The 25,951-nt window shown below is 32.4% G+C and overlaps 3 protein-coding genes and 1 long non-coding RNA gene across 5 annotated transcripts; 3 read left to right on the forward strand and 1 right to left on the reverse strand.

Annotated features, from left to right (window-relative positions):
• The first annotated feature begins 1,573 nt into the window (after window positions 1-1,573).
• On the forward strand, window positions 1,574-2,495 carry LOC106304478. The gene has a single exon (XM_013740884.1). The coding sequence runs from the start codon at window positions 1,642-1,644 to the stop codon at window positions 2,269-2,271; it is 630 nt and encodes a 209-aa protein (XP_013596338.1). The 5' UTR covers window positions 1,574-1,641; the 3' UTR covers window positions 2,272-2,495.
• Window positions 2,496-3,377: 882 nt separating this feature from the next.
• Window positions 3,378-4,675, forward strand: LOC106303970. Of its 2 annotated transcripts, none has more exons than XM_013740332.1 (4): window positions 3,378-3,679; window positions 3,949-4,025; window positions 4,089-4,260; window positions 4,377-4,577. In XM_013740332.1, exons 1-4 carry the CDS (start codon window positions 3,594-3,596, stop codon window positions 4,384-4,386), a joined length of 345 nt encoding a protein of 114 aa, XP_013595786.1. In that variant the 5' UTR covers window positions 3,378-3,593; the 3' UTR covers window positions 4,387-4,577. The 2 variants fall into 2 exon arrangements, with proteins under 2 accessions (XP_013595786.1, XP_013595785.1); XM_013740331.1 differs by having other exon boundaries at window positions 3,394-3,679; window positions 4,089-4,292; window positions 4,377-4,675.
• A 461-nt stretch (window positions 4,676-5,136) lies between these two features.
• Window positions 5,137-6,584, forward strand: LOC106305101. The gene is made up of 3 exons (XR_001262914.1): window positions 5,137-5,493; window positions 5,735-5,956; window positions 6,402-6,584. It is a non-coding gene; the product is annotated as an uncharacterized LOC106305101 (long non-coding RNA).
• Window positions 6,585-18,814: 12,230 nt separating this feature from the next.
• Window positions 18,815-19,861, reverse strand: LOC106303421. The gene has a single exon (XM_013739695.1). The coding sequence runs from the start codon at window positions 19,859-19,861 to the stop codon at window positions 18,815-18,817; it is 1,047 nt and encodes a 348-aa protein (XP_013595149.1).
• Between the last annotated feature and the right edge of the window lie 6,090 nt (window positions 19,862-25,951).

The raw sequence follows: 25,951 nt of genomic DNA on the forward strand, positions 1-25,951 counted from the left end.
AAAATTGTTATCAAATCTTTATTATTCATAATCATTAATTGTCATATATATGTAAATCATATTAGGTAATTCCGTAGATTTTATTTAAGGAAAGAATACATACTTCATATATTTTAGGTTAATATAATGTTCTCTACTGTTATATAATTATGGAATAATGTGACACTATTAGATTAAACTATAGTTTATATTAGATACTCTAGAATTCTTTGAAATTGAATTTAGAAGACATTTAGAGTGCCACCTAGAATTTGAGGTTTTTTTTAATTAATACAAAATTAAGGTTCTAATTTTTCAAATGCTTCTCAGTTAATATATAGGGGATTTATAAAAAGCTTTGGAGGACATATACACTTAGGGACAATCTAATCATAGTTAATGTTGCGTCTGATTGGATATTGGGCATGTGTTTCAAACGCAGTATCATTAAAATGTGTGATATTCTATTGAAAGATATAGTAAGTTGGTTTTAAATAATGGTAAGCGTAAATACAAAGAAAAAATATCAATCTTTACCGCTTTAATATATGTAATCAGGTGAAAACATAATTCAGATAAATGTGTATATGTATACACTCTTTTTCTAACAAAAACATATATACAAGGAATTATTGTTTTGACCAAAGTTGCATACAAGATTTTCTTCCTGTTAAATACTATCACAATCTTATAAACAAATGCAAATAGATTAACAGAAAACGTACAAATACAGAGATGGTTATCAAATAATTAATATAATTTATATATATATATATTGAAGGTTCCGACCATGTTATAACTTACAAAGGATTCACTGATTATTTGATTAGTGGTACCAACATAAGTCAGTCTCTCTTGCTGACACAGATCGGTACTTGTCTAGAATTGCGAAAAAATCTAACTCATGTATGCGTAATATTTATAGTTCTTGAACTATATACATGTGTTTAATTTCTAAGAACTTAAGGATTATAAATATTATTGGCTAACTATTGTAGATGAAATAAAACTTAAATGTAAAGTCTTAAAGAAAATGATAGTTCTCTAGAGCTGGGTAAAAAATTGTAAAGTTGTAGTGTATTTTGTTACAAGCAAAACTCTCTAAGTTGCTCGCCATGCTCGTAGATCAGCCTGCCAGAAAACGGCTATACTCATGAAAAGCTCACGAATGATATTTTGGCTTACTTAATTTACACTCACTTTTGAAACGTTGTAACGACCTACAATTCGATTGCTTACTCTAGAGTTAAAGGCAAGCTTATTTTCCCTCAACTTCCTTTCCATCATTAACGGTTAGATATGCTGATATGCATGTAATATGATATGTGGATAACTAAGCTCTAATAAAATGAAATTATAAGAAATAAAGCACATAAATCATACAAAGAAGACTTCTTTATTGGGCGACTACTCCAACCTCTTAATGAGAAAGAAAAATCTTTTGTCTAAAGTTGTGGTTTTAGGTTGTTTCTCGTTCTTTACATTTATTTATTATATACAATATCCTTTTTCATTTTTATATTAAATATATTATTTTCCTTATCCTTTAAATACGCTCAACTTCTTTCTTCCATTGCAACCCAAACTTACAAGAGTGCGACTAGAGACAAGCAAAAGAAGAAGAACAAAAATATAATTTTCTCTAGGAAAAAAATATTTAAAATGGAAGCTTCTATCCGAAAGAGAGACTTATACACAGAAATAGAACAAAACGCTCAAGTCGCAGCCAAAAGACTTTGGAAAGTCGTGCGGATCGTCTTCTGCGTTTTGAAAACCGGTACGGTCAGAAACAAGCTCATGCTTGACTTAAACCTAATGCTCGAGAGAGGGAACAAAGCCATCACTAACCTCCGCCGCCGACGTTCTAGCTTCACTGGCGGCGCTGACGTTACCTCATCCGCACGCGTCCGTGACTACGAGTTCAGCTGCAGCAACACCCCAGCGAATGACCCTTTTGCCTATATGTGCAAACGCAAACGCCGCGTCCACGGCGGTATGGACAAGGAAGACGCTGTAACAGAAGCGGTTAAGAAGGTTTTTGAGTTGTTAGGGGAGAATGACACGAATGCGGCGGCCATGGTGGGGGTAGCGGCTGGAGAGTCTCCATTGATGGCGTTTCCAGGGGTGAGAGTGACCGATTCGCCGTTTCCATTAGACGACGGAGGAGACCATGATCACTTGGTGGATAAAGCGGCGGAGGAGTTTATAAAGAAGTTTTATAAGAACCTTAAGTTGCAAAAGAAGATGGGGAACGCGTTAGAGTCGCCGTACCACGACGGTTGGGTTAGGTGATGCGTGCCTTTAGTGACCAAAGATTGCTTCATGACTCATGCACAAATGAAATAATAAGGGAAATATTGAGTGGAACAGTGATTTTCAAGTTTTCTTAGATATATTTCCCTTCGAGTGTTGTTGTATACTTGGATTTGACTTATGTTTGTCTCTTCGGTAAAAGATGTAAACATGGCTGTGTATATATTTTCTTATCATAGTGAAAAAAATACTATATCGGTGAGTCTATCAATTCCATAATAACGTCATCTCTCTCATAAATTAATTACAATATGTAATCATTTGTAATACTTTAAAATATACATATCATCCATGCCATGTAGCATAGCAGTTTACGCTAGCGTTCACTCGAGTTAAACTCGCATATTTTAACCAAGAAGTAAATCTAATCAAATTAATGAATGATTTTGAGACATAAAAAAGGTGCTATCTTTTCTGTTTTTATGCAGAATACATATTGAATAGCATTAGTGAACTAATATAACGTAGATAGTATGTTTCTCCTGTCACAAACAAAAATAAGTATATATTATATGATAATTTGATATGTTAAGCAGGCACAAAACAGTAAAGATTTGTATAAACTGAGGGAAAAAAGAAGAGAAAATATTAAGATACGATGTCGCTCTCAAGTTGTTCATCGAGCAACTATATCGCTTCGAAAATTTCAATTTGGTTCATATAAAAATTGCTGGTGGAGGCAATTTATTACGACATGTTACCTATTGAAAAAACGTCATTCTCAGGTATTAAAAACACCTAACGTCTTATCTCTTTATTCATTCACCAAGTTGTTTGGGGAAAAAAATATGCTTTGTTATTTTATAGCAGTGTCCAATTGAAACCGGTTAAATCTTATCTAAATACCAAGAATATCTTAGACCACCTCCATTGATGGGTTTAGCAAGGGTTCTTAGAAAAAAAAAAAAAAAAAAAAAAAAAAAAAAAAAAAAAAAAAAAAAAAAAAAAAAAAAAAAAAAAAAAAAAAAAAAAAAAAAAAAAAAAAAAAAAAAAAAAAAAAAAAAAAAAAAAAAAAAAAAAAAAAAAAAAAAAATCAAAAATGAATAAAAAGCAGAGAACCGGTGTTAAGCAGAGGCCTTTTAGAATTGTTAAAAACCCCTACGTGGCGTTTTCGTATTGGCTGCTCATAAAAGACAAAAGGCCCGTCTCTCTCTTCATCCTCCTCCAAATCCTTCGAAGAAATCATCATTGCTGGAAAAGTATCCTTGAAGTATCCATGAAGTTGCCCAATTTAATCCTTATAAATTGATCAAACCCAACAACTCTACTTCCGTTCCCAGAAATCTGCAAAAAAAAAAAAAATGGAGAAAGGAATCAAGAGACAACGAGTTCTTCTTGAACATCTCCGTCCTTCTTCCTCACACAGTTTCAAAGGCTCTCTCTCTGTAAGCTTTCATCTCTCTCTCGATCTCTAGGCCTACGGGATCCTGTATTATTCTCGATCTGGATCTCTTGTAATGAACTTTGGATTTTTATTTTGATTTTTAATAGCGAATTATATCATTTTGCATGCTTCGTCTGAGCTGACAATTGTTGTTTTTGAGATCAAATTTGAGAATTGGATTTTGTTGATGTGCTTTTTATTTTCTCCATTTTTGATTGATATCTTAGAAAGGTTAAAGCTTTTTTTTTTTAATATTGTGACAACGTATCAAGGCTTCTGCTTGCTTGGCTTGGGACAGTGCTGCGTACCAGAGGACCTCTCTCTATGGAGATGATGTTGTCATTGTCGCGTATGTCCTTGTCTCTTTCTAACATCTTTGTGATGAAACTCATGCTTTTTTGATCCATTGCAGGGCACATAGGACTGCACTTTGCAAGTCCAAACGTGGCAACTTCAAGGATACTTTTCCTGATGATCACTTTGCAAGTCCAAATGTGGCACCGTCATCAGACCAAGAGAGTGAAAGACATTTTTTGTCCACATGTTTGGAGATCGACGATGGGATTTTGTAGCGAAAGTGTCAGGTTTGAAGGTGGAGGGAGAAACATAAGACTAGGTATAGGGTTTTTGTTTTGGTAAAAAATGGTTGGTCTTTGGAAAGGACCTTCCATTAAAAGATATGATCTGGTTTTGGCTGCAGGTTTGAATAGAACAGGGAAGAGTTGCAGGTTAAGGTGGGTTAACTACTTACATCCTGGTCTCAAACGTGGTAAGATGACGAACCGATAATGAGATAAAGAATTACTGGAGGACTCATATGAGGAAGAAGGCACAAGAAAAGAAGAAGAGACCTATGTCTCCAGCTTCCTCGTCTTCAGACTGCTGCTCATCATCTATGACCACTGCAGCTACTCAAAAACGAGTGTATTGTGTGTCTCAAAAGTTTTCCAAAATATTGTGTTTCACTTGCAACAAATCATTTCACCAAAATATTGTGTCTCTTACCATTGCAACAAACCATTTCAACAAAATTTTTTTTTAAGAACCTCAATGAGGTTCTTCCATTGGAGGAAAAGAAATTTAATTACACTAACAAAGGTTCTTAATTTTTCAAATCACAAAATTAACTATTAAATTAATCATTAGAACCCTTAATAGTCTCTTACCAATGGACATGATCTTATATATATAAAGTAGGTTTGTGCTCTACGCACAGCCTTCCACGTCACCAAAGACGATGAGACGTTTTTGGACACTTGGCGGCTCGGTAGTGTATCGATGTTTCTCACGCTCTCTCTTCCTTCTCGCGCGTCGTGATGCTTATGTCTGCGCGTTTGTCACACTACCAAAGAGGTTGGGCTTCTGTATAATTAATTTAGGCCCAAATGTGATTAGGGTTATTATTCTTCTTCGTCATTCTTCTTCTTCGCTGCCGATAAACCACAGAAAGTCGACAACCGTAATGTCCCAGAAATCTTTGCTCTGACATCTATTATGAGTTTTCCATTCATTAATCCACTCTTCATGCATTATGATTTCGATCTACCTCTTCGTTCACCCTGTAACCGCCTCGGACTCCATCTGTAAATATCGGCCCTCACTTCCATTCACAGCACATCTCAAATGATTTACTCAAACATACAATCTCATAGAAGCAACATATTCAGATGGCGAATTCATACACTCTGCTTGCCAATTTGACAGCCGGCCGATGCTCTAATACTGCTGAGTTCCGCCTGCTGAGGTTCTGAGAGGCCAGAAATATCAACAAAGGAGGGGAGCTGATGAGTATTGAGATGCTGCTCATCGATGAGGCTGTAAGTGTTCTTCCCAGATTTAATCTCTTTGCATATTGTTATTCAAAGATTTTTTTAGAATTATTTTACTCACTTCCATCAAAAAGCGTTGATCTTTTAGCAATAATTTTTGCAAATATGGTTATTCAGAGTTTTTTTTTAGGAATGTTTCACTTCGCTTAGAAATTTTTTCAGATTAAACTCTCTTGACAATTAAGCTTATTTGATTTACTGATTTTTTTTTCCCCTTTGATATCAACAGGATACGCTGGTTCAAGGGTGTGTTCCTGCTGTTCACCAACGTAAGTTCAGGGAACGTCTTACTGAAGGATCAGTTTACACTCTCAGCGGGTTTGACGTCACACGCAGCAACCCGAAATTAAAGTTGACTGATGGCCCTGTCTCCATTCGTTTCAATGAAGGAACTGCTTTTGAGAAGCTAGCTGCCACTGCTAGAACCATACCTACAGAACATAAAGTCTAGGTATCTAAATCCCGCCCACCAGCAGTTATTATAGCATTTTCAGTGTTAGATATTTTACTAAAGTCTCTCATTAATGTAATAAAAATATCTTCATGTTATGGTGTTATGGTGTTATGCTCAGTTAAAAGCTTTGGTGTTATGCTCAGTTAGTTTCTGAAGCTTGTTGCCGAGGTTATAACAACACACCTCAACGAGATCGTATATGTTGCTAGGCACACCTCTATAGAGTATAAATATCCATCTTCAAGCAATACACTAGAAAGTGTTCCAAACTTTTTAGCAAATAAAGCAAAACTAGGCAGTCTGATTCTTGAGAAGTACACAGAACGATGAAAACATTGCCAAGTCTAAGTCTGATGCTTTTGATCTGTGTGTGGTCATAAAAGCTGTTTCTTTCTTTCTTTCTCCGGACGGCTTATTTGTTTAAAGTTCTTTTTTTGTGTAGGTAATGAGGGATCTTTGATGGTGTTATAGTGCACTGGGAGCTCAATTGATCATATGAGTTGCGTTGGAGATCTTGCATGACGCTTTCAGGAAACCAGTAAGATTAATCTTATTAAGGCCTTGAAGCGATAGATTCCGTTTTCTCTTTATAAATGAACAATCAACTTGAAGCTGCTCTGCTGCAATCAGCTTCTACTTTGTTATTCATGGACGCACAGTAAAAGCTGTATAAGCTTTTTTTTTTTTTTGCTGTAGAAGCAGTTCCAGAAGTTGGATTAGCATTAAAGAGGGTAAAAGTTTGTATGTGAAGAAATTGCAAGATGTATGATGATTTGTGTTGTTGGATGACTCTCAGAAGGCAATGACAAGCATGAAAAGATCTGATTGACTTGCAAATGCATGGGAAAGTATCAAGATGGTCCAAACGTTAGAGTCGTGAACGACACTGATAATGTGATGACTGATTCGGTTAGAGAACACCTTCCAAAGACCGTCCGTGTAGTATGTGGAAACTATTGTTACAAGTTTCTTTTGCTAAAGAATATTGTAGAGAAGGTCTTGAGATCTTTGCTAAAGACTGTCATAGAGAAAGTCGTGAGTATGTCTCATATTGAAAGTCTTAAAAATGATCAAATTGAAATATGCATAATGTGGTCTTCTCTCATTGTAAACATGTCTTCGTGTGCATTTTAGAATGGAATATTGTAATATATACATATTTTATGTACTTGGTCTTTGATGAAAACAAATATATTGTGCTAAGGCTTGCAATTTTGCAAATATCCACTTAAGCAAAAAGCCTTTTTGAAAGGTACGAATCCTGACAATCCTATTATACTGAAGAATGAAACTGCTGAAGACTATTTTTATTTTAAACTCGGGGATTTTTAAATTTATGTTCCAAATTTCGTTTACATTTTGTCTCTTCTCATTATATTTAGAAGACGCAATGGCAAAACAAAATATAGTTTTTTCTTTAATTTGGTTATTTCCGACTTAATTTAACACCAGTTTTATAATTAATCCAACTAGATTTTTTCTCTAAAATTTTTAGTATATCTTTCCTTCAGTGTTTTCCAATCAATAGGGAGGAAACTGCATATCTTTCGATAAAAATTCTAAATAGGATCATGAAGTTTTGGCTGTCAACAACTAACAAACCATATATATATTTGGACTATGCAGAGATATCTAAACAAGTATTCAAGATGCGAGAAATATGACTATGCAGAGATATCTAAACGAGTATTCAAGATGCGAGAAATATGATGAGATCATCTCTGTTCAAAATACTTCGCTTTCTCAGCAAACTGAGGTACCAAAACAACAAGCTCCCCTCAATGTAATCTGTATTTTTAGACCGTCGGTCTGTGGCACATATAATAACCATATGAAAAATCTCACTATGAATTTGTTTCCATTTTTTGTGTTTACATGCTAAGAGAGAAGGTGGTGAATCAGAGGATGATGAATTGATGATTCTCTAGAGCGGAACATAAGCATACTCGCTAAACATGTTTTCTAACCCATTAGAATTAATAATTTTCAGTTAAATAATAAACAGTTCAGCTATTACACTTTCAAATTGTCATGCATATATTTAAACTTAAATTTCTTTTATAATAACTATGCACAAACTACAATCAAATTAATATACTTTCATATGATCTATACATATTTTGTTTTCTAAATATTGGTGAAAAATGTTCTAAATTATAAAATCATAGATAAACCATATCAATATTAGCAAAACCGGCGCGTAGCGCCGGCAAACCCCTAGTTATATATAATTTGTATAGTCGTAAAATAAATGTAGCATATAATATATTTGATACAAACATGGAAAATTAATATGTTCCTCACTTCCTCCTGTTTTTTAGTACAAATATTTTATTTAAATAGTTTAAATTTAAATGACAAAAATCACACATCATTTTTTTTTGGTAAAAAAATCACACATCATTGAAAGTACTGATTAGATATTTTTACAACAAATCAAATTTGAACGACATTGAATATATGCACTATATAATTAGGGTTTTATGATAAGAAGTAGAAGAAAAGGTCAGTAACACACTAAACCAGTTTTTGTGTGTTTATGATCATTCTACAATTCTTTTAAGAGTGTTTTTATTATTTGATTATTTTGTTATCCTGATTAATGTATCCTGCATACCATTCGATTTATGTCCCTTGTCACAGTACACAACAATCGAAGATACCAAATCTTTCCTTTGAAACCTTTTTGGGCTTGGTCTTCACCTTCCTAACCACAGTAGTCACTGCCAATTACTTTTCTCCTAAAAGCCCGCCTGTTTCTATTATTTCTCGTCTAAGCTCCTCAACTGGATCACCAACAGTCACTTTGGTTCCACTACTGTGTGATACATACAAATTTGTAACAAAACTTGGATATCTACTCAAATATAGATTAGTCATATAAATCTTCGTTTTAGAAAAGTAGTTACTTAGATGTCCAGTTATTTGATTAGAGTACAAATTTAATGTGTTTCTTTAAAAAAAAAATATCTTTTTCCGCATTTGAACACTTTTTATTTTAGTTTTATTTTTATTTTTTTCCGTCAACTTAAACAGACTCAAACAGACTCTGGAAACCATATCGATGCTCCGTATCCATGTGAACAACAAAAAACGGCTATCTCCTAGCACTGCGACTGCGTGCGAGGCTGTCTCCTAGCACTACGTGCGAGGCTGTCCGCCTTAGTATTTTGCGTCTTTGATACATGAATGATCTCTGAGCTTATAAAACTTTCCCTGAGGATCTTGATGTCTTCCAAATAACTTGCAAAAACTGGTCATTCTTCTGGTTCCGAAACCATCTTCACCAATTGAGAACAATCTGTTGCAAATGTGACGAATGTTTGACGTAAATTCCGCATGCACTCCATTTACCTAAACTAAAGCTTCCACCTCTGCATGAAGAGAGGAAAGACAAGCAGGGACGTTTCATGTGCCCATCAGTCCATCGAAGCATTCCAAAGTACTATACCAACCTCGTCCGGATTGACAATCATGTTCCTTTCATGAGCCATCTTTATATTTTAGTTTTGTATTTAAAATTTAGTGTTTAAAATATAATTAATACATTAAATTTAAAAACCAAAACAGAAATTAAAATGTAAAAATATGAATAGTACATTAATTTTGATATTTTCCATCGATAAAAATTGACGTAAAATAAATTTTTTAAAAGTAAGCGGGCAAAAGTTTGACTCAGTTAATATTATCTTTTGTTTGTTATATACACCAAAGTTGCGGCAAACCAAAATAGTTTAAAATCCTTCAAATGATCAAATATACTTTGGTCAAAGGCTAAATAATACCAAATTGATCTAGCATATAATTAGTCTTCCCCCTAATTTATTCAAATATTACAACCTGCAAGAAAACAAATTTAATAATTTATTTGTACTGTATATCTTTAGTATAGTATATTTTAGTGTTTATATTAAACACACACAAATTGGTCCAATGTCTCATGTTATAGCTGAATGGAAAACTACGTAAACAGATTAGTATGTCAACGATATTACTATGTCCAACATCTTATTTTTGTGGCAGTCCAACATGTTATGAAGCCGTTGGGCCGGATCTAAGGATTTCAATGTTAGTCCATTCACTCAATTAGAAACAAATGGAGGGTAAAGTTAATGCTAGGTCTTCATCACAGTGAATTTACAGCCCAATACTATATACATCTTGAAAATGCTATTAAAATATTTTCTTTGACGTCTTAAATCAATAAATTCTACATTTTAATAACTGCTTTAAACGGAATTAGAAACTATCATCTTTTTCTTGTTGACCAAAAATGTAATAAACTATTACTCCCTCTTTTTTTATTCGTAAGTAGTTTTAGTTAAAAGTGTGAATATTAAGAAAATTTTTACTTTTGAAAAAATAGCATTTAATACATAAATTCAACCAATAATAAAAAAAATATAAATTATTTGATTGGTCATACAACATGTAATAAATGTAAAAAGTACTTTAAATTATGTAAATATCTTATATTGTGAAACAAACATTTTTTGCTAAAACTACTTACATATCAAACCAGAAGGAGTATATTGTATTGGTTGAATTGAAATATGCCCGTGTGGGGAGCTAACAGTTTCAGCACCATTTAGATTCTCAATTATCTCATTATTAAAACCTACTCCATCTGTTCCCGAAACTAAAATGTTTTAGATTTTTTACTTGTTCCACAAAGATAGAATTTCTATATGTTTAAGGTTCTTTTTTATACTTTTAAGAAACATTAAATAAAAATATTTTAATTGATTAAATTTTATTGGTGAAAAGTTATTGGAAATTGTATAATAAAGAAAAAGAAAAATTAAATTATAAACATTTAATGAATTTTTAATAAGCGTGAACACTTTAAAACATCTTACTTTCGGAAAGAGAGTAACTAATATCTAAATTATGCAGTAATAAGTTTATAATATGCCTTTCAAGTCAACTCTCAATTATAATTATGAAAATATTGATTGTGTAATTATTCTTAGTAATATTCGTCAGATCTTAATTAGTTAAGATAGCTTTTAATTACTTTCAGTTCATTAGTGGTCCCAATTCGGTTGACCCATGTTGTTTTGATCTCGTTAGCCTTTTATTAATTAAGATCGTTCAGTAAATTTGGATACTCTAGATATCATATAATATTAATTTTATACATAGACAATCAAAAGCATGTATCATTTACATGAGAGAAAAATATTTATTAGGGGACGGTCGAAATCATAGGAGCGCATGTCTTGATTATAACCACATGTTCGATATTTTACGACATCATAGAAATACATTTCCTGAGAGTAAAAAAAAACGATACATAATTAAAACCATGTTTTTGTTTTTTTTTTCATTGATAAACAATCTAAAGATTCAAAGGGGGTTCAAACTGTTATTTTAATCTCGTTGATTTAAGGTTGATTTTGTCTTTGTTATATAAACATAATGCACTATACATTACACTCAGTTATATGGAAAAGCGTCGAGCATTAGTTTTCGAACAAAACGATTAGAGGAGACTAAATTATATCGACCCCTCCAAATCTTATCAAAATCTTATCTTCATCATTAAAAATGATCGAATCTCTTTGTATCAAGATTTTTTATTTAGTTAATTACATTATTTTATATTTTTGTCCTTAGAAGATTACTATCTTTCTATACTATTAAAACAAAACTAGTATATGGTTGGCCAATCTACATGGTATTAATTGCCATTGTGGACCAATTTTACGGTATTAAGAAATTTAAATTATGTTTACTTTAATCAAATTAAGAAACTGTTTGGTCTTCATCACAACGATATCGCACTTGAAGAAAAATAGCCAAAATAATCAGAGACTATTAATTGTTGAGGCTTATTGGTCGAATGACTCTGAAGATTATCGATTTAAACCTAAAATTTATTGGTAACGAAAAAATTTATAATAATGTGCATATATGATTAATGAACCAAAATTAAACTTGATTTGATTTAAACATAAAATATGAGTACAACGAATCTGTTATTGTGTTTTATATAATGTGATTCACCAAAACGTAGGTTTAATGCAGCACCTTAATACCATATCATCATCTGAATAAATTTCCTAATAAAGTCTAATTAGCGTTCCAACGCAGATTCGAATTCACGTCAAACAGAAGCATGATGATTTAACATAGAGTTTACATTATACATTTTCCAACATGCTCTTTATTATTCACCTCGCAAGTGACCAATATTGCGTAAAAGTGTGTTTATATATAAACTATTCCTGACTATGAAAAATATTATAAATTAAAAGAAAAAATGAAGGTGGTTTACATGTCTGCTCGTCTATATACTGAAGAGACACCACGTATGATTCCCACTAAAGCACTGTCAAAAGGAAAACAAAGAAAAGGAAGAAAAATTAAGCTTTAACTTGTTTTATAGTTTTGATCGCAAAAAATGAGACGAAGTCCATTGCCAGGCAGGTAGGACCGGACATTTTGTTACTGAATCATCGCTCCACATTGATATATGGGATTATATTCATATAATTGAATTAACGAGTCAAACTTTATGGCTTTAAACTCATTGCTGATTCATCTTTGAAAAATAAGAAAATACCAAAAATACGCACTTTTAGGCCTTATTGTCACATTTTGTTAATTGTATGTTTGAAATATCGAGTGTATACTTTGTTTCAACTTTGAAGTCTAATGGTTAGGATTCCTTAGACTTGTGGCAATCATATTTTCTTTTAAAAAATTTATAAACTCGATCTTTCAATTTAGTTCAGTATTGCTAGTTTTAGAATTTGTTTTAATTTCATAATTAATTTGGATAGATGTTCACAAAGATTTCTGATTCGATGTTTAATTTATTTTAAAGTTTATTCTGCATGTATTTGATAGTTAAAATTAAAAACATTTTATATAAAAATCAAAACTATACAAAACATATTGCCATTTTAGTGGTTGCTTATTTTTTAATCGGCATTTTTATATTATAAATTTTGGATTAAAATGTTAGTAAGATATAGATCACTAACAATATTGCGTGAGTAGTATTGAATAAGAATTCTTATAAATACGTGGATTGGTTATCTAAGAAAAGGCTGATTACATGTATAACAAAAATAGGCGTAAAAATTGTATAGCGATACCAATTTGACAAAACCCATTAAAATTTAATTTTTAATTACAAGTTGTTTTTAATTTTATTTTAAAACAATTTATTTCCCATAATATTTTTAAATGTAAATAGTTGTAAGAACACTGATATTTTAAAAGTTGTTACTAATTATGAAAATGTTTACATAATTTAGTTGGTCATACAATATATAATAAATATAAAATTACACTGAAATGTTGAAATTACTTATATTTTGAAGTAAGGAAATATTTTAAAAACTACTTATATTATGAAGCAGAGAGGAACTAGTAGATTAGGAAACTATAGTATCGAATTAAAATTATATTGAGTTAATGAATGCATAAAATAAGCTACGGACTATCAGAAAATATTGGCAAAGAAAAGGAGTTATTTTGCAAAACATAAAGGAAAATAAAATTCCGTTAGCTAATAATCTCTCCGAGTAAACAGCCGCCAAAATTAAGACACGTGTGCCTATAGCCTCACGTGTCATATAGTCAACGGTCTCAATAAAAAAGCACAACTAATAACTAATTAAACCCATGTGCGGTCCGCATGCAAACATAATCAAATCACCATTTAAGAATTAAAGATTGCGATTAGTGCCCAGAAGTAACAAAAGAAATGCGGGGGCACACGTGGGATTGTGTGCGTCTTTTTTTTTAAAGCAAATCATTTACATATTCATATTCACTCTGTGTGTGTCATTTCTGTAAGTATCTCTCTTTTCTTTTCTAAAACTCTTAAAATTTAAAATGCTTATACTTATGGGAATCATACGATAAATATTATTGTCTTATCAGAAGCTTATGTTGATGATTTGTTAGTTTTTAGCTGTAAAATTTTTAATTATAAAATTTATTGTTTAATTTTTTTTATGTTGCTATATGCATTGTAAATTTAAGAATTAAATAATAAAAATACAAATAAAAAATAATTAATAAAATAATTTTTTTTGTTTCTATAGTTCACTAAATAATGTTTTAAAAACATGGTTGCTAAAAATTATCTAGTTATTGATTTTATCTTTAAAATTAGATAAAGTATGATTTATAATTTTTATGTTTGTAGATAGAAATTAAAGATGAAAACACTTGTTATATCCTAACCAATCAATCTCTATATATGGTGGCCAAAAAAAGAGTCTATGTATATGTTTTCCATATATTATATATTAATTTATACTCCCTCTGGATTTAAATGTATGATGTTTAAAGTTTTACACACATATTAAAAAACAATAAATACAATGTTTTAATTGTTACTTTTTGGTTATATCAATAAAGTTTCACCACTCATAATTTTACTTTTTAATTTATGTTTAAATTTTAAAAACAAGAGAATTTGTACTCCCTACACACCAAATATCCCCTATTTGCACTCCATACCCTAAATCCTTCCAATTTTCTTTCCCCATCATTATCATTTTCCCCCATTTGTATGGTATCTCACCGTTTTAAGTATATTGAGCTAATTTGCTCTAAAAATAAATACATTAATTATACATTTGTATACAAAATAAAAAGATAGAACATTATACATTTGTAAATTTGTATCCGGATGGAGTATACATTTGTGTCAGTGTCTGCATGTGTACATATGATTCAACTTGGAGATGAACTCTAGATCGTAAATAACAAAATTAATAGTTTATTTCTGGGTTAGAAAACTATAATGATTCTTTAGAAAATTCAAAAGATGTCGACCGTTTCAGTCAAAACTACTGTACGTCGACCGATTAAATCGTACAATATGACTTTCCAAAATCGAATGAACTTAAGCTTTGAGTTGTTATTTATTGATTAGGTATTTGAATTGAAACTTTTGATACCCAGAATAAAATGCTTTACACGTGCATAAAATCTGCGATTGGCTTAAGCACAAATCCGAACAATAAGATAAAAACATTTTTGCTGGTTGTATTTGAATCTTATGGTATATGTGCTGTGCGTACAATACGAAGTAGCTGGCTATACTAACGTTATTAACAATTGTTGATATCTTCTTTTCACTATTTACTTTTATGTAAAACCCTTTTTTGACAAAGTACTTTTATGTAAAACCCATGTATCACGTGCTTTGTGACTCCATATTGTTCCTCTTTCCTTCCAATTTGTTCTATCACTTTTTTATGTTAAACTGTTGTAGTCATGAATGTGCTTATTTTCTTTGAATTTTTTTTACTGAATATTTTTATTTTCTTTGTAAAATATAATGCAGAACTCATTGTTTTTTTTTTTTGCTAAATAGAACTCATTGTTGGCAGGAACAATAGAGCCTAAATGAGATTTATAAGCAAAAGATAGGTGCATCTGATAATTATATAACTAGCATGTACTGTAAAACAAAATAAATAATATATTAAGCTATACAGACCAATGAATAAATCTGTAATATCGTGGCAGATAAAAGTTAAGTTCACGTACTTTTTTTTTCTATGTGGCAATAACATAATACTTAACAAGGGGAGCCATTTGTAATTAAAGCAGCCTTTATTTTGAATTTTGATAAAACACTACTTTTTTGTCGAGATAAAACACTACTTAAAACTACAAAACTTATTTACCGGAGGGAGAAAAAACCTTGACCAGAGTTAATATTTTATTATATTTTCAAAAAAAATCCATTAACCTTGATTATTTGGATGACTATACTTTCCGATGGTTTTGAGTGTGTTTCCAAAGGTAAACTTAATATACTCTCTCACATTCGTATAGCTAAATAGATTGTCATTTTAAAATTTAGGTTTCTTATTGAATATATATATCGTATATATTGTGGATGATTTGTAAATTACTATATTAATAATTTAAAATTTGAAAATTACACCTTCTATTTTATTTTTTAAATTACATTTTAGTAAATATAATTTGACATTTTAATCCAGGTTATATATTTCAGTAATTGAAATATAAATTCGATAATATTATTATTATTATTTATGTTTAAAACAAATTTGTGCGTTGAGATAAATATGTTATCATTTTTTTTTGAAACACACTTATATTAAATACCTTAACCGAAGTTAGGTGCAGCCATAATGGCAAGTTCAACATTCAGACTCTGTTTTGCTAAATTGTCGGCAACTGTATTTCTCTCACGTGAGATTCAGTTGAAAGAAATAACATCAAAAGATGTAGCCAGAGACCTTAAGTCTGCTAAAATACCATATAAACCAGCGAGGGAAGATCCAGATTTGAGAGCTTTAACAAGGATTGCTGAGTCAGACTCGGCAGTCCCAACTCTTTACACTTCAATATTGCCTCCCGGAGGGCGACGCCTTCAGCAGCTAGCGGTGATGCCACATTTCGAGCAGGAATAGAATGAGAGGAGGTTCTATCATTTATCGCAATTGTCCATCCTAGCCCTGCACTCTGTTGTGTTTCACTCCATGCTGCATCTGACTTGACAAGGCAGACTCCGGGCGTGGACGCAGACTGACTGTAGATCGCCGGCTTTGAAGTCTGGGTGGTACATCCTTGACTGTGACCCCACTCTCGAGCTGATGCAATGGCTTTAAAAATCACTTCCTCCACTTTGATGATCCTGTTGTTGAATACGAGTTGGTTTCTTGCTACCCACAGTTGCCATGCGATCCATGGAGCCAAACAGCCCAACACCACTCCCGTGGGAGGTAAAGATTTCCTCGAGCAGAGGCTTGTCCATAGGTTTTTTAGCTCCAAATCTAAAGATCCACTGATCTCAATAGCAGGGAACACAGGGGCAGAGTTCCATACCTGTTGAGCAAACCCACATTGAAGGAACAGATGATCTATAGATTCAGGTAAATTACACCTTTTACATTTTCCATCTACTTGTATATGTCTAGCCAGCAGAGCCTCTCCCACTGGAAGAGCTTCATGGAACGTTTTCCACAAAAAGAGTTTTATCTTCGGCATGGTCTGAAGTTTCCAGACATTCTTTCGCCAATCAAAGTTCTAGTTAAGCGTTGTATCACGTGGCAGGAGAGCTGCTGAATACCCCGTCTTTGTAGTGAAGTTTCCAGATTCAGTGTTCAACCAGATTAGCTTGTCTGGGGCTCCCGTTAAACTCGGTTTTATTGCTAGGATCCTCTGTTCTATTTAAAATTTCACAATAACAAGGATATTATCGATGATAAAAAAATAAAGATATTATCAAAGAAACAAATTATGATGTGTTTTGACTTTATCATGAAGTTTAAATGAATTTTATTTTCAAAATAAAACATAAGCAGAATCAGAAAATGAAATCTGGTTTTGAAACCATCAGAAAACCCAATTACAGTTTCTTAAACTTATGAGAACCATAAAAAATCGACATGAGAATGTTATGCAGAGAAAATGTATGTTTCAAGAGAAAGAAGACAATAATAGAAAATGAGAATTACAAAATCGAATTACATTTAGGATTCATAAATAAACAAACCTCTGAGTAAAAGAAGAATAAACTATGAAACTAGAGAAAGAAAAATGTTTTTGCAAAATTGGAAGATGTATTACTGAGAAGAAAAAGACGAGATGACTCTTAATTGTTTTTCTCAAAAACAATTTTAAGATATATCAAAAAGAATATTGTGTAGATATTCTAAAGATTTCTTTAAAAAAATAATTTTTGTTGAAACCAATACTTTAAATATAAGATAAACTATGATGATAAATAATTGCAGAATATTCAGATTGGAAAACTTAGTAAATTTATATATATATATAAGTGTATTAAATAGTTTTCAAATTAAAATCTCATTTAAGTCATTTCTCCAAATTTTCCATATATATTATATATATACTCTTGTTTGTGTAGTTATTTGCTTATTTATATAGAAAGGCAACTTTTGCGACCAACCAAGCACATGTTGCTAAATGTTGGTACTTTTCAAAAGTACAGTTCTTTAACTGATCTGCAAGTTTCAGCTGAAATTATACAATTAAATAATAATTAATACGTTACTAACGAAAGAACTTCGAATATTTTACGTTGCCATATGACTATTCCTTCTTATCTCATATATTCTTCAATATAAATTAGTTCTACCTTTTTCAAATCTGTCTTTCTTTTCCAGATTTGGAAAACTTTTGTTCGAGTTGTTGAGACAAAAACGGTGTTAAGTCGAGTCATTGTCCAATATCTTTTTAGTATGCATCACCGACCGAACTAATTATTCATTAATTTGCTCCTTTTTGTAAACAAGATTATTATCAATTCATATGCTTCTTACCCTCTCGCGCAGGTAATTTATCAAGATAATAGTTGGTTTGTAACGAATAAGATGTATAACTCTAAACTCCAAATCTAATATTTTCAAACTTAAACACCATTTTTTTTCAAAAAAGGAGAAGATGTATATCTCATAAATATAGGGATATTCGAAAACGGAATGTTCTGCATAGTCAATGTACTTTCGTAAAGCAAAAACCTACATCTTCGTTACATTTAATTGGTTTGAACAGTTTATTTATACTTTTGAGATTAAGAAATTTTAATCTTACCAAGAAAACAACGAATTATGTTGTGTATATAGTATACTACAATGAAACTATTGTCCATGTGTAACCACGCGAGTGTGGTGACGGGTTCGTATTGCTAAACGCTCCGAATTCAAAAAACTCACCAATCGGATTGTTCATATGTGTAGTCAAATGACTTGGATATCTAATTTCTATGTAGAGCTACCGGATTTTTCTATGCCGGTGAACCGAAGCCCATAAGAATAGTCGGATTTTCGGATTCAGATATCCTTTTTTTTTTGAACAACAAACTTGATTAGATGATAAATAAGTCTAGTACATTGCATGAGAAGCGTTACGCAGAACTGCTTTAGCTAGAAAGTCAGCTGCTGAGTTCTGGTCTCTCGGAATAAAAGAGAAGCAAATGAAATCAAAGGAAACAGATAGAAACTCGATATCCATAAGAACTCCAAAAAGCTCCATTGGATAGGACTTCGAGTTGATGGCTCTGATGAGCCCTTGGGAGTCGGATCTGATCCAGACATTGGGAATGCAAGAAGATTGAGCTGCTAGAAGTGTCATCTTCAACGCAATGGCTTCTGCAAGGAGGGGTGAGGAAATTGAATCACACCATGATGAACCATGAATTTGTTGTCCCGCGCGGTCACAGTGGTTGACCCATCCCAAACCCGCTGTAAGAGAGTCGTTCTTCCATGCAGCGTCCGAGTTGCAGGGGGTTACCTCTGGTGGAAAGTGTGTGGGTGGTTGACATATAGGCGGTACCTGGTGAAGTGGCCTACAATATTCCTGAGCTACTAGCCATTCCCTAGCTCTGCTTATTGCGTTCGTCATAACCGTACTAGCGGAGATATGTCGGTTTTCAAACAATAGGTTGTTCCTTGCAGTCCAGATGTTCGAACATATCCAAGAGAAGATGTCAGAGCTAATACCCGTTGGTGGGAGACAGACCAGAGAAGACGCCAGCATTAAGGCTTGGAGGGAATCTGCTACGTTGGTGAGATCCGGGAGAGAAGATACGGGAGCTCGGGCCCAAACCTGTCGTGCAAATGGACACTCCAGGAAGAGGTGTGTCGCTGATTCTATTTCTCCACAGTGAGGGCAAGCTTTAAAGGCAAATAAGCCTCTAGCCTGGAAGTTTTCTCCCAAAGGTAGTGCCCCACGTCCAATTTTCCATAAGAAGAGCTTTAGCTTTGGGGAAGTATTGACAGCCCAAACGTACTTGTTCCAGTTAAAAGATTGGTATGCAGAGATCGGGTGTGGTGGGAAAGCATTTGTCTCCACCATCGCATTGTAACCCGACTTCACGGTGTAGCTCCCTGATCTCGATCGGTACCAGCAGTAGACATCCTCAGCTCCCATAGTACTTGGGTGGATTAGGTAGATCATATCCGAAAGTGCTGGAAGCATGCTTTCCACTCTCTGTTTGTTCCATTTTCCTGAGTCACGTTAAAGTAGATCCGAGACCACAAGATCGCGATCCTCTTCTTTTGGGGGTCCATACACTAAGGTTTGTGCTGAGGTGGATATCCATGAGTTAGTCCAAACGCCCGTAGTCATGCCATTGCCTATCGTCTTCCCCAAATGTTTCAGTAGGAGATCACGTCCTTTCAAGACTCCCCGCCATCCATGTGAGCATGATGAGGCGCACGCTACTGAAGTAAAGCTTTGGTTGTGGCAGTATTTACCCAAGAGGATACGTGCAAGCAAGCTATTTGGTTTGGTGAGAATCCTCCATGAGAGCTTTGCTATCATCGCCACATTGAAATCCTGGATATCTCTGAATCCAAGGCCACCCTCTCCTTTTGGTTTAGCAAGGACATCCCAAGCTATCAACATATCTTCTTTGTTTAACACTGATTTGTGTAGCCTGTGGTGTTCTCGCTGAGAAGAAGATAGAGGATTTTTCCGGGTTGATAAGCTGGCCCGACGCCGTCTCGTAGTCATGGAGAGTGGTCAGTAGAGAGGTGCAACTTCTAGTGCTTGCTTTGAGGAAGAACATAGTATCATCGGTGAAAAGGATATGGTTTTTCCGAGGACATTGCCTGACCACCTTGATCCCAATAAGCTCTCCGCTCTCTTGTGCTTGGGTGCAAAGACCCGAAAGCACTTCTCCGCATAGAATAAAAATATAGGGGGATATAAGGGGTCTCCTTGTCTAATCCCTTTGTGCGGGGTGACGCTTCCCAGTGCTGAATCGTTGATCAAGAAAGAGTATGAGACTGTCGAGACGCACTGCATAATCCAGTTTGTCCAAACCGGATCGAAGCCAAGGTTCTCAAAGACAAGACGAATGAAGCTCCACTCAAGACGATCATAGGCTTTGCTCATGTCGGTCTTAACCGCCATATAAAGGTGTTGTTCTGCCTCCGACATTTTCAGATAATGTAGAACTTCATGTGTGATGAGGACATTATCTGAGATAGCTCGTCCCGGTAAGATGCAGATTGGCTTTCTGATATGATGTTTCCCAGGACTGGTCGCAGCCGAAGTGATAAGAGCTTTGAGATGATTTTATAATAAACGTTGCACAATGCGATCGGTCTGAAGTCTGAGACCACCTTAGCTGTTTGACTCTTCGCTATTAAGCGCACGTGAGTGGTGTTGATGCTATCTGGCATAATCCCTGAGCGAAAGAAGCTCTGGATCTCTGTGACAATAGTAGCGCCCACGGCTGTCCAGTTAGATTGGAAGAAGCATGCTGAGAAGCCATCCGGTCCTGGAGCTTTGTCTGGGTGAATCGGGAAGAGGGCCTTCTTGATCTCATCGGCCGAGGGTAGTGAAGTGAGGGCTGCGTTTGTCGTTGGTGATATACAAGGCTTCAGCGCCTTTGCGACTATGGCTGCACCATCTGAGCCATTTGAAATAAATATAGTTTCGAAGTATTTCGCGATTTCAGTGACAATTTGCTGCTCATCAAATAGGGGTAAGCCTTCTGAAGTCTCCAGCATACTGAGCTTGTTTCTGGCTCTACGTCCCTTAGTCACATCATGGAAGTAGCCAGAGTTTTTGTCACCTAATGTCAACCAAAGAAGGCGACTTCTCTGCTAGTACGATTCCTCTGTTTTATACGCTATCAAAAGGTCTGAGTTTATCTTGGCAATCACTGCATCTTTGACTACAGGGGAGGACTTGTCAAGCTCGTCCTTCAGAGAGACAATTGTCTTACGGCTGTTTGCGAAATGTTTCTTGCTCCAAGAGACAATTGCTCTTCGACAGCGATGAAGACGTTGTGAGACAGATTCCTAATTATAAAAAAAAAAAAAGTATTATAGTCCAGGTGTGTCATCCTATTAATCACACATGAGAGGTCTGACCTCTTATTCTTTGAAGTCTACTAAGAGAAAAAAATCAATATACGTGACAAAAGTAGTAGAAATAATCAAGTGGTTTTAATCAATTAGCTTCATCTAGTTGATCAAAGTACAATTAAATCTATTTTGTGCATGATTGGTGACTTTAATATTCACATGGGAGACGCAGATTTTGGGTTATAGGTTTAGGATCTAAAAACACAACGAAAATACATATATGAACTTAATTTAGCTTATCATCCCAACTGAAGCCTTTTATACACATATGGTACGCACATAAATAGACCGGATTTATGTACATATACTTATATATATATATATATATATATATATATAATATACTCCATAAAATCATATATAAAATCTTGTGAATAGTGATGTTCCATCTGTAATGTATTGTAAAGTGTGGAATAAGATAGGCATATATATAATCTTGAGATGAATTGTATTTTATGTTATCTCCTAAAGACTAGAAGTGTCTAAAATGGAATAATGGGCACATGCATAAGTTGTCATAAGTTGTGGAGATCGAAAAGGATCGACTACATGCTGTTTTATCACTTAATTCTTATAAACGTATATACAAATCATACGTTATTGCTTGTTGCAAAATTTAACATGTAAAGCGATACAAATGTCGTTTTTCTGTGTGTATATCCGCCTATATACGTGGTGGTGAGGCAAAGAAAAGGACTTAAACCAAATAATATACTTTACTATTGAGTAATAGTAGTCTAAATAGGAGATCATTTTGATGACTATAAAGTTTAGGCGGTGAACGTAAATCAAATTAGGATAAGGATCACTGTATCAGCTCGATTATAAGAATTTCGATGGACATCAAAATAAAATATTTGATTAGTTCCCACTTGTGGCTTAAAAACTCTTAGAATCGTAGTTATGTAAACTCTAACGAGAGTTTTCAACTTGTGTCTACAACTAGCTATAGTACCTTTCCCTTTCTACTATCAATGAAAAAAGCCAACCACTGAAAACACTGTTTTTTCTTTAATCTGTTGCAGTGTCTATCACTATTTTCATAACTCACAATTGCCGAAAAGTATTTATATAAACTTAATATGTTGTCTTTAACTTAAAAGAATAGTTATTTTCAAAAGGTAGTGCAGTTTTAATAATAAACTAGATTTTGATCCGCGCGTTTCAAAAAATACTCACAATTGTCGGATGTATTTTTTTAAAAATATGATGCTATTTGTTTTTTATGTCACTATTTAGGGTTAGGCAAAAAACTTGAATTCGAAGAATCGAACCGATCCTAATCCAAATAAGTAGTACCAAATCTGAACCCAAATTGGTTAAATATCCGAATTATTCAAAATTTTGGTATTTGAAGAACTGAAACATAATCTGATCCGAACCGAAATATTTTGGGTATCCAAAATTGATTTAATATATATAAAAACATACAGAATATATAAGATGCTTTTAAGTTTGTTTAAATACTTGAAAATATATACAAATAATCAAACCTAAATATCTAAAATAGTTAAAATATACTCAAAACTCCAAAAATACTTAAATAATTATCAATTCTCTATTCAAATATTTAAAGTAAACCAATTTATATGTTAAGTTAGGTACTCTGACATATGTTATTCAAATTTATATGTAATATATTCTATTGTTTATAGATTTTTTAAAAATTAAAGCGTATAATAAATTTTAATTTTTTAAAAATAATTTAAATTGGTTATCCAAATCCGAACCGAATCCTCAAAGATCTAAACCGAACATGAAATTCCAAACAGACCCAAAAACGAACCTGAACGCCCACCCGGCCACCCCTAATCACTATTATATATCCTATATAATTATAGGTTATCATAGGTTACTAAAATATGTGTTATCATATAATTAATCGTATTTTATATTTACCATCAAATAAGTTTTCTTATAATTAATAATATTTTATACGTACAAGCATATAAATAATCACATATATTATATTTTTAAATTTCAATGAGAAATATAAAACCATAATTTAAGTTGGTGTTTGAAATTGGGTTTTGTATTGTATTTTTTTATATATATTGAAAACATTTTTATAATGGTTATTGAAAAATATGTTTATAAAAATCAAATTTTGAATATATATATATTTTTGAATGAATTTTTGATATAAATCAGTTTTAAATTATTATTTTGATTTGAATATGTATATCAAGTAACATAAACCCATTACTTTTTAATATAATGTAATGGACTTCCAATTTTTTTAATTGTATAAACCTATTACTTTCTTTTCCTAATTTACTGCTATTCATATTTCCAAACAACACTATTTTTTTTTTTGCCAAACAAAAGCTAATACTGTAATGTTTTATGATAATATAGTATCACTGATTACGACGATCACGTGATTCCATCTTTTTAATCTCTCTCAACAGGAATATAATGTTTACCTGTGTTTTTATGGATTTTTAACGTTAAAACTTCTCAACTAAATTTGTTTTGGGTAAAAACCCTCAAACTAAGTATTTAACGAAAAAATCTCAAACTAATTTTATTTAATGAATTAAACCCTAACAGATCATAATTACCATTACCACCAATAAATCTTTAGTTTAGGAATTTCTACATTAAGTAAACATAGCTGAGTGGTTTTACCGTTAAAAATATAAAAAATCAAAAAAATTCAAAATTTATAATATTATCTAAAACTTAGAAATTTAATTTTAAAAATTAGCATTTTTTAATTTTTTTATAAATATATAAGTTTGATGTGTTTTAACATCAATATTATATATGTATAAACTAAAATGTAAAACCCCAGAAAATATAATAATAATTATCTAAAATTTTATTATTACATTTTTATTAGATAACATATAATTTTTCTTATATTTTATTGTTTTTACATTTTTAATCTTTTAGTAGTTTTATTATAGGTAAATATTTAGATAATTTTTATTATATTTTTTGGATTTTTTTCATTTTTAATTTATACAGATATAATGTTGATATTAAAACCATATCAAATTCATATATTTACAAAAACAATTAGAAATGCTAATTTTGAAAAATTAAGTTACTAGTTTTTAGATAATATTATAAAATTTTGATTTTTTTTAGATTTTTAATAATAAAACCCCTCAATTATGTTTACTTAATGTATAAACTCCTAAACTAAAGATGGTAATTATGACATGTTAGAATTTAATACATTAAATAAACTTAGTTTAGGATTTTTTCGTTGAATACTTAGTTTGGAGTTTTTTATCCAAAACAAATTTAGCCGGAGGGTTTTAACGTTTACATAGATTAGACTAATAGAACTCCTCCCATTTTTCAAACCAATTGAGAAATCTGTCTATTTCAAATATATGGGATAGCGCCGTAGAAATTTTATCAAATAAAATGCTATACATACCGATATACGTCTTTAATTAGCTCCCTCTTTTCGAAGGAATCAAATCTAAAATAATTGAATAATATAATTTTCACTTGTCACAAAATCATATTAGATAGCCAAATTATATTTGATCAAAAAAAAAAAAAAGATAGCCAAATTATATATTCTTTTTTTTCAAAAAAAAAACACCTACAAATGACAAAATCTCACTAAGTAAGCTTGAGTTATACGCAAAACGATTATACACGTTTTTACTACTGCATATCTTTTATTAATTTAGCAAGAAATTTAGCTATCTAAAATAAAATCTAGAAGAAGTTCCCCATGCCTTTTTAACTTACTCTCTATGTTATAAGTCATTTTAGAATTGTGCACATAGAATAATAAATAATTAATTTTTTATATTTTTTAAACAAAAACATCATTAATTATTTACCTAACCACAAATCAACCAATAATAAAATAGAAGGTATATTATCATTGGTCATATAACATTAAGTGTTAATAAATTTTATATAGAAAACCAAAAACATCATATAATTTAGAACATAAAAATTTTACTAACACTACAAGAAAACAGCGGTATTCTGACGGACATTCCGACGGAAAATGAAATCCTCGGAATTTCCGAGGAAACCCAAAATTTGGGTTTCCTCGGAATTTCCTCGGAATATACCGACGGAATTCCGAGGAAACATCAATCCGTCGGAATATTCCGAGGAAATTCCGACGAACTAGTGATCGATCGATGCGTTTTTGGACATA

The sequence above is a fragment of the Brassica oleracea genome, chromosome C7, assembly GCF_000695525.1.
Source record: "Brassica oleracea var. oleracea cultivar TO1000 chromosome C7, BOL, whole genome shotgun sequence".
Lineage (NCBI taxonomy): Eukaryota > Viridiplantae > Streptophyta > Magnoliopsida > Brassicales > Brassicaceae > Brassica > Brassica oleracea.

Bases quoted from the DNA above. Each gene is read 5' to 3' on its own strand.
- LOC106303421 (XM_013739695.1), bottom strand. From the start codon at position 19,861: ATGGGAGCTGAGGATGTCTACTGCTGGTACCGATCGAGATCAGGGAGC.
- LOC106304478 (XM_013740884.1), top strand. From the start codon at position 1,642: ATGGAAGCTTCTATCCGAAAGAGAGACTTATACACAGAAATAGAACAA.
- LOC106303970 (XM_013740331.1), top strand. From the start codon at position 3,594: ATGGAGAAAGGAATCAAGAGACAACGAGTTCTTCTTGAACATCTCCGT. The intron at 4,026-4,088 runs GTATGTCCTTGT...GATCCATTGCAG, and splicing joins GATGATGTTGTCATTGTCGC to GGCACATAGGACTGCACTTT. The intron at 4,293-4,376 runs GTATAGGGTTTT...TTTTGGCTGCAG, and splicing joins AGGGAGAAACATAAGACTAG to GTTTGAATAGAACAGGGAAG.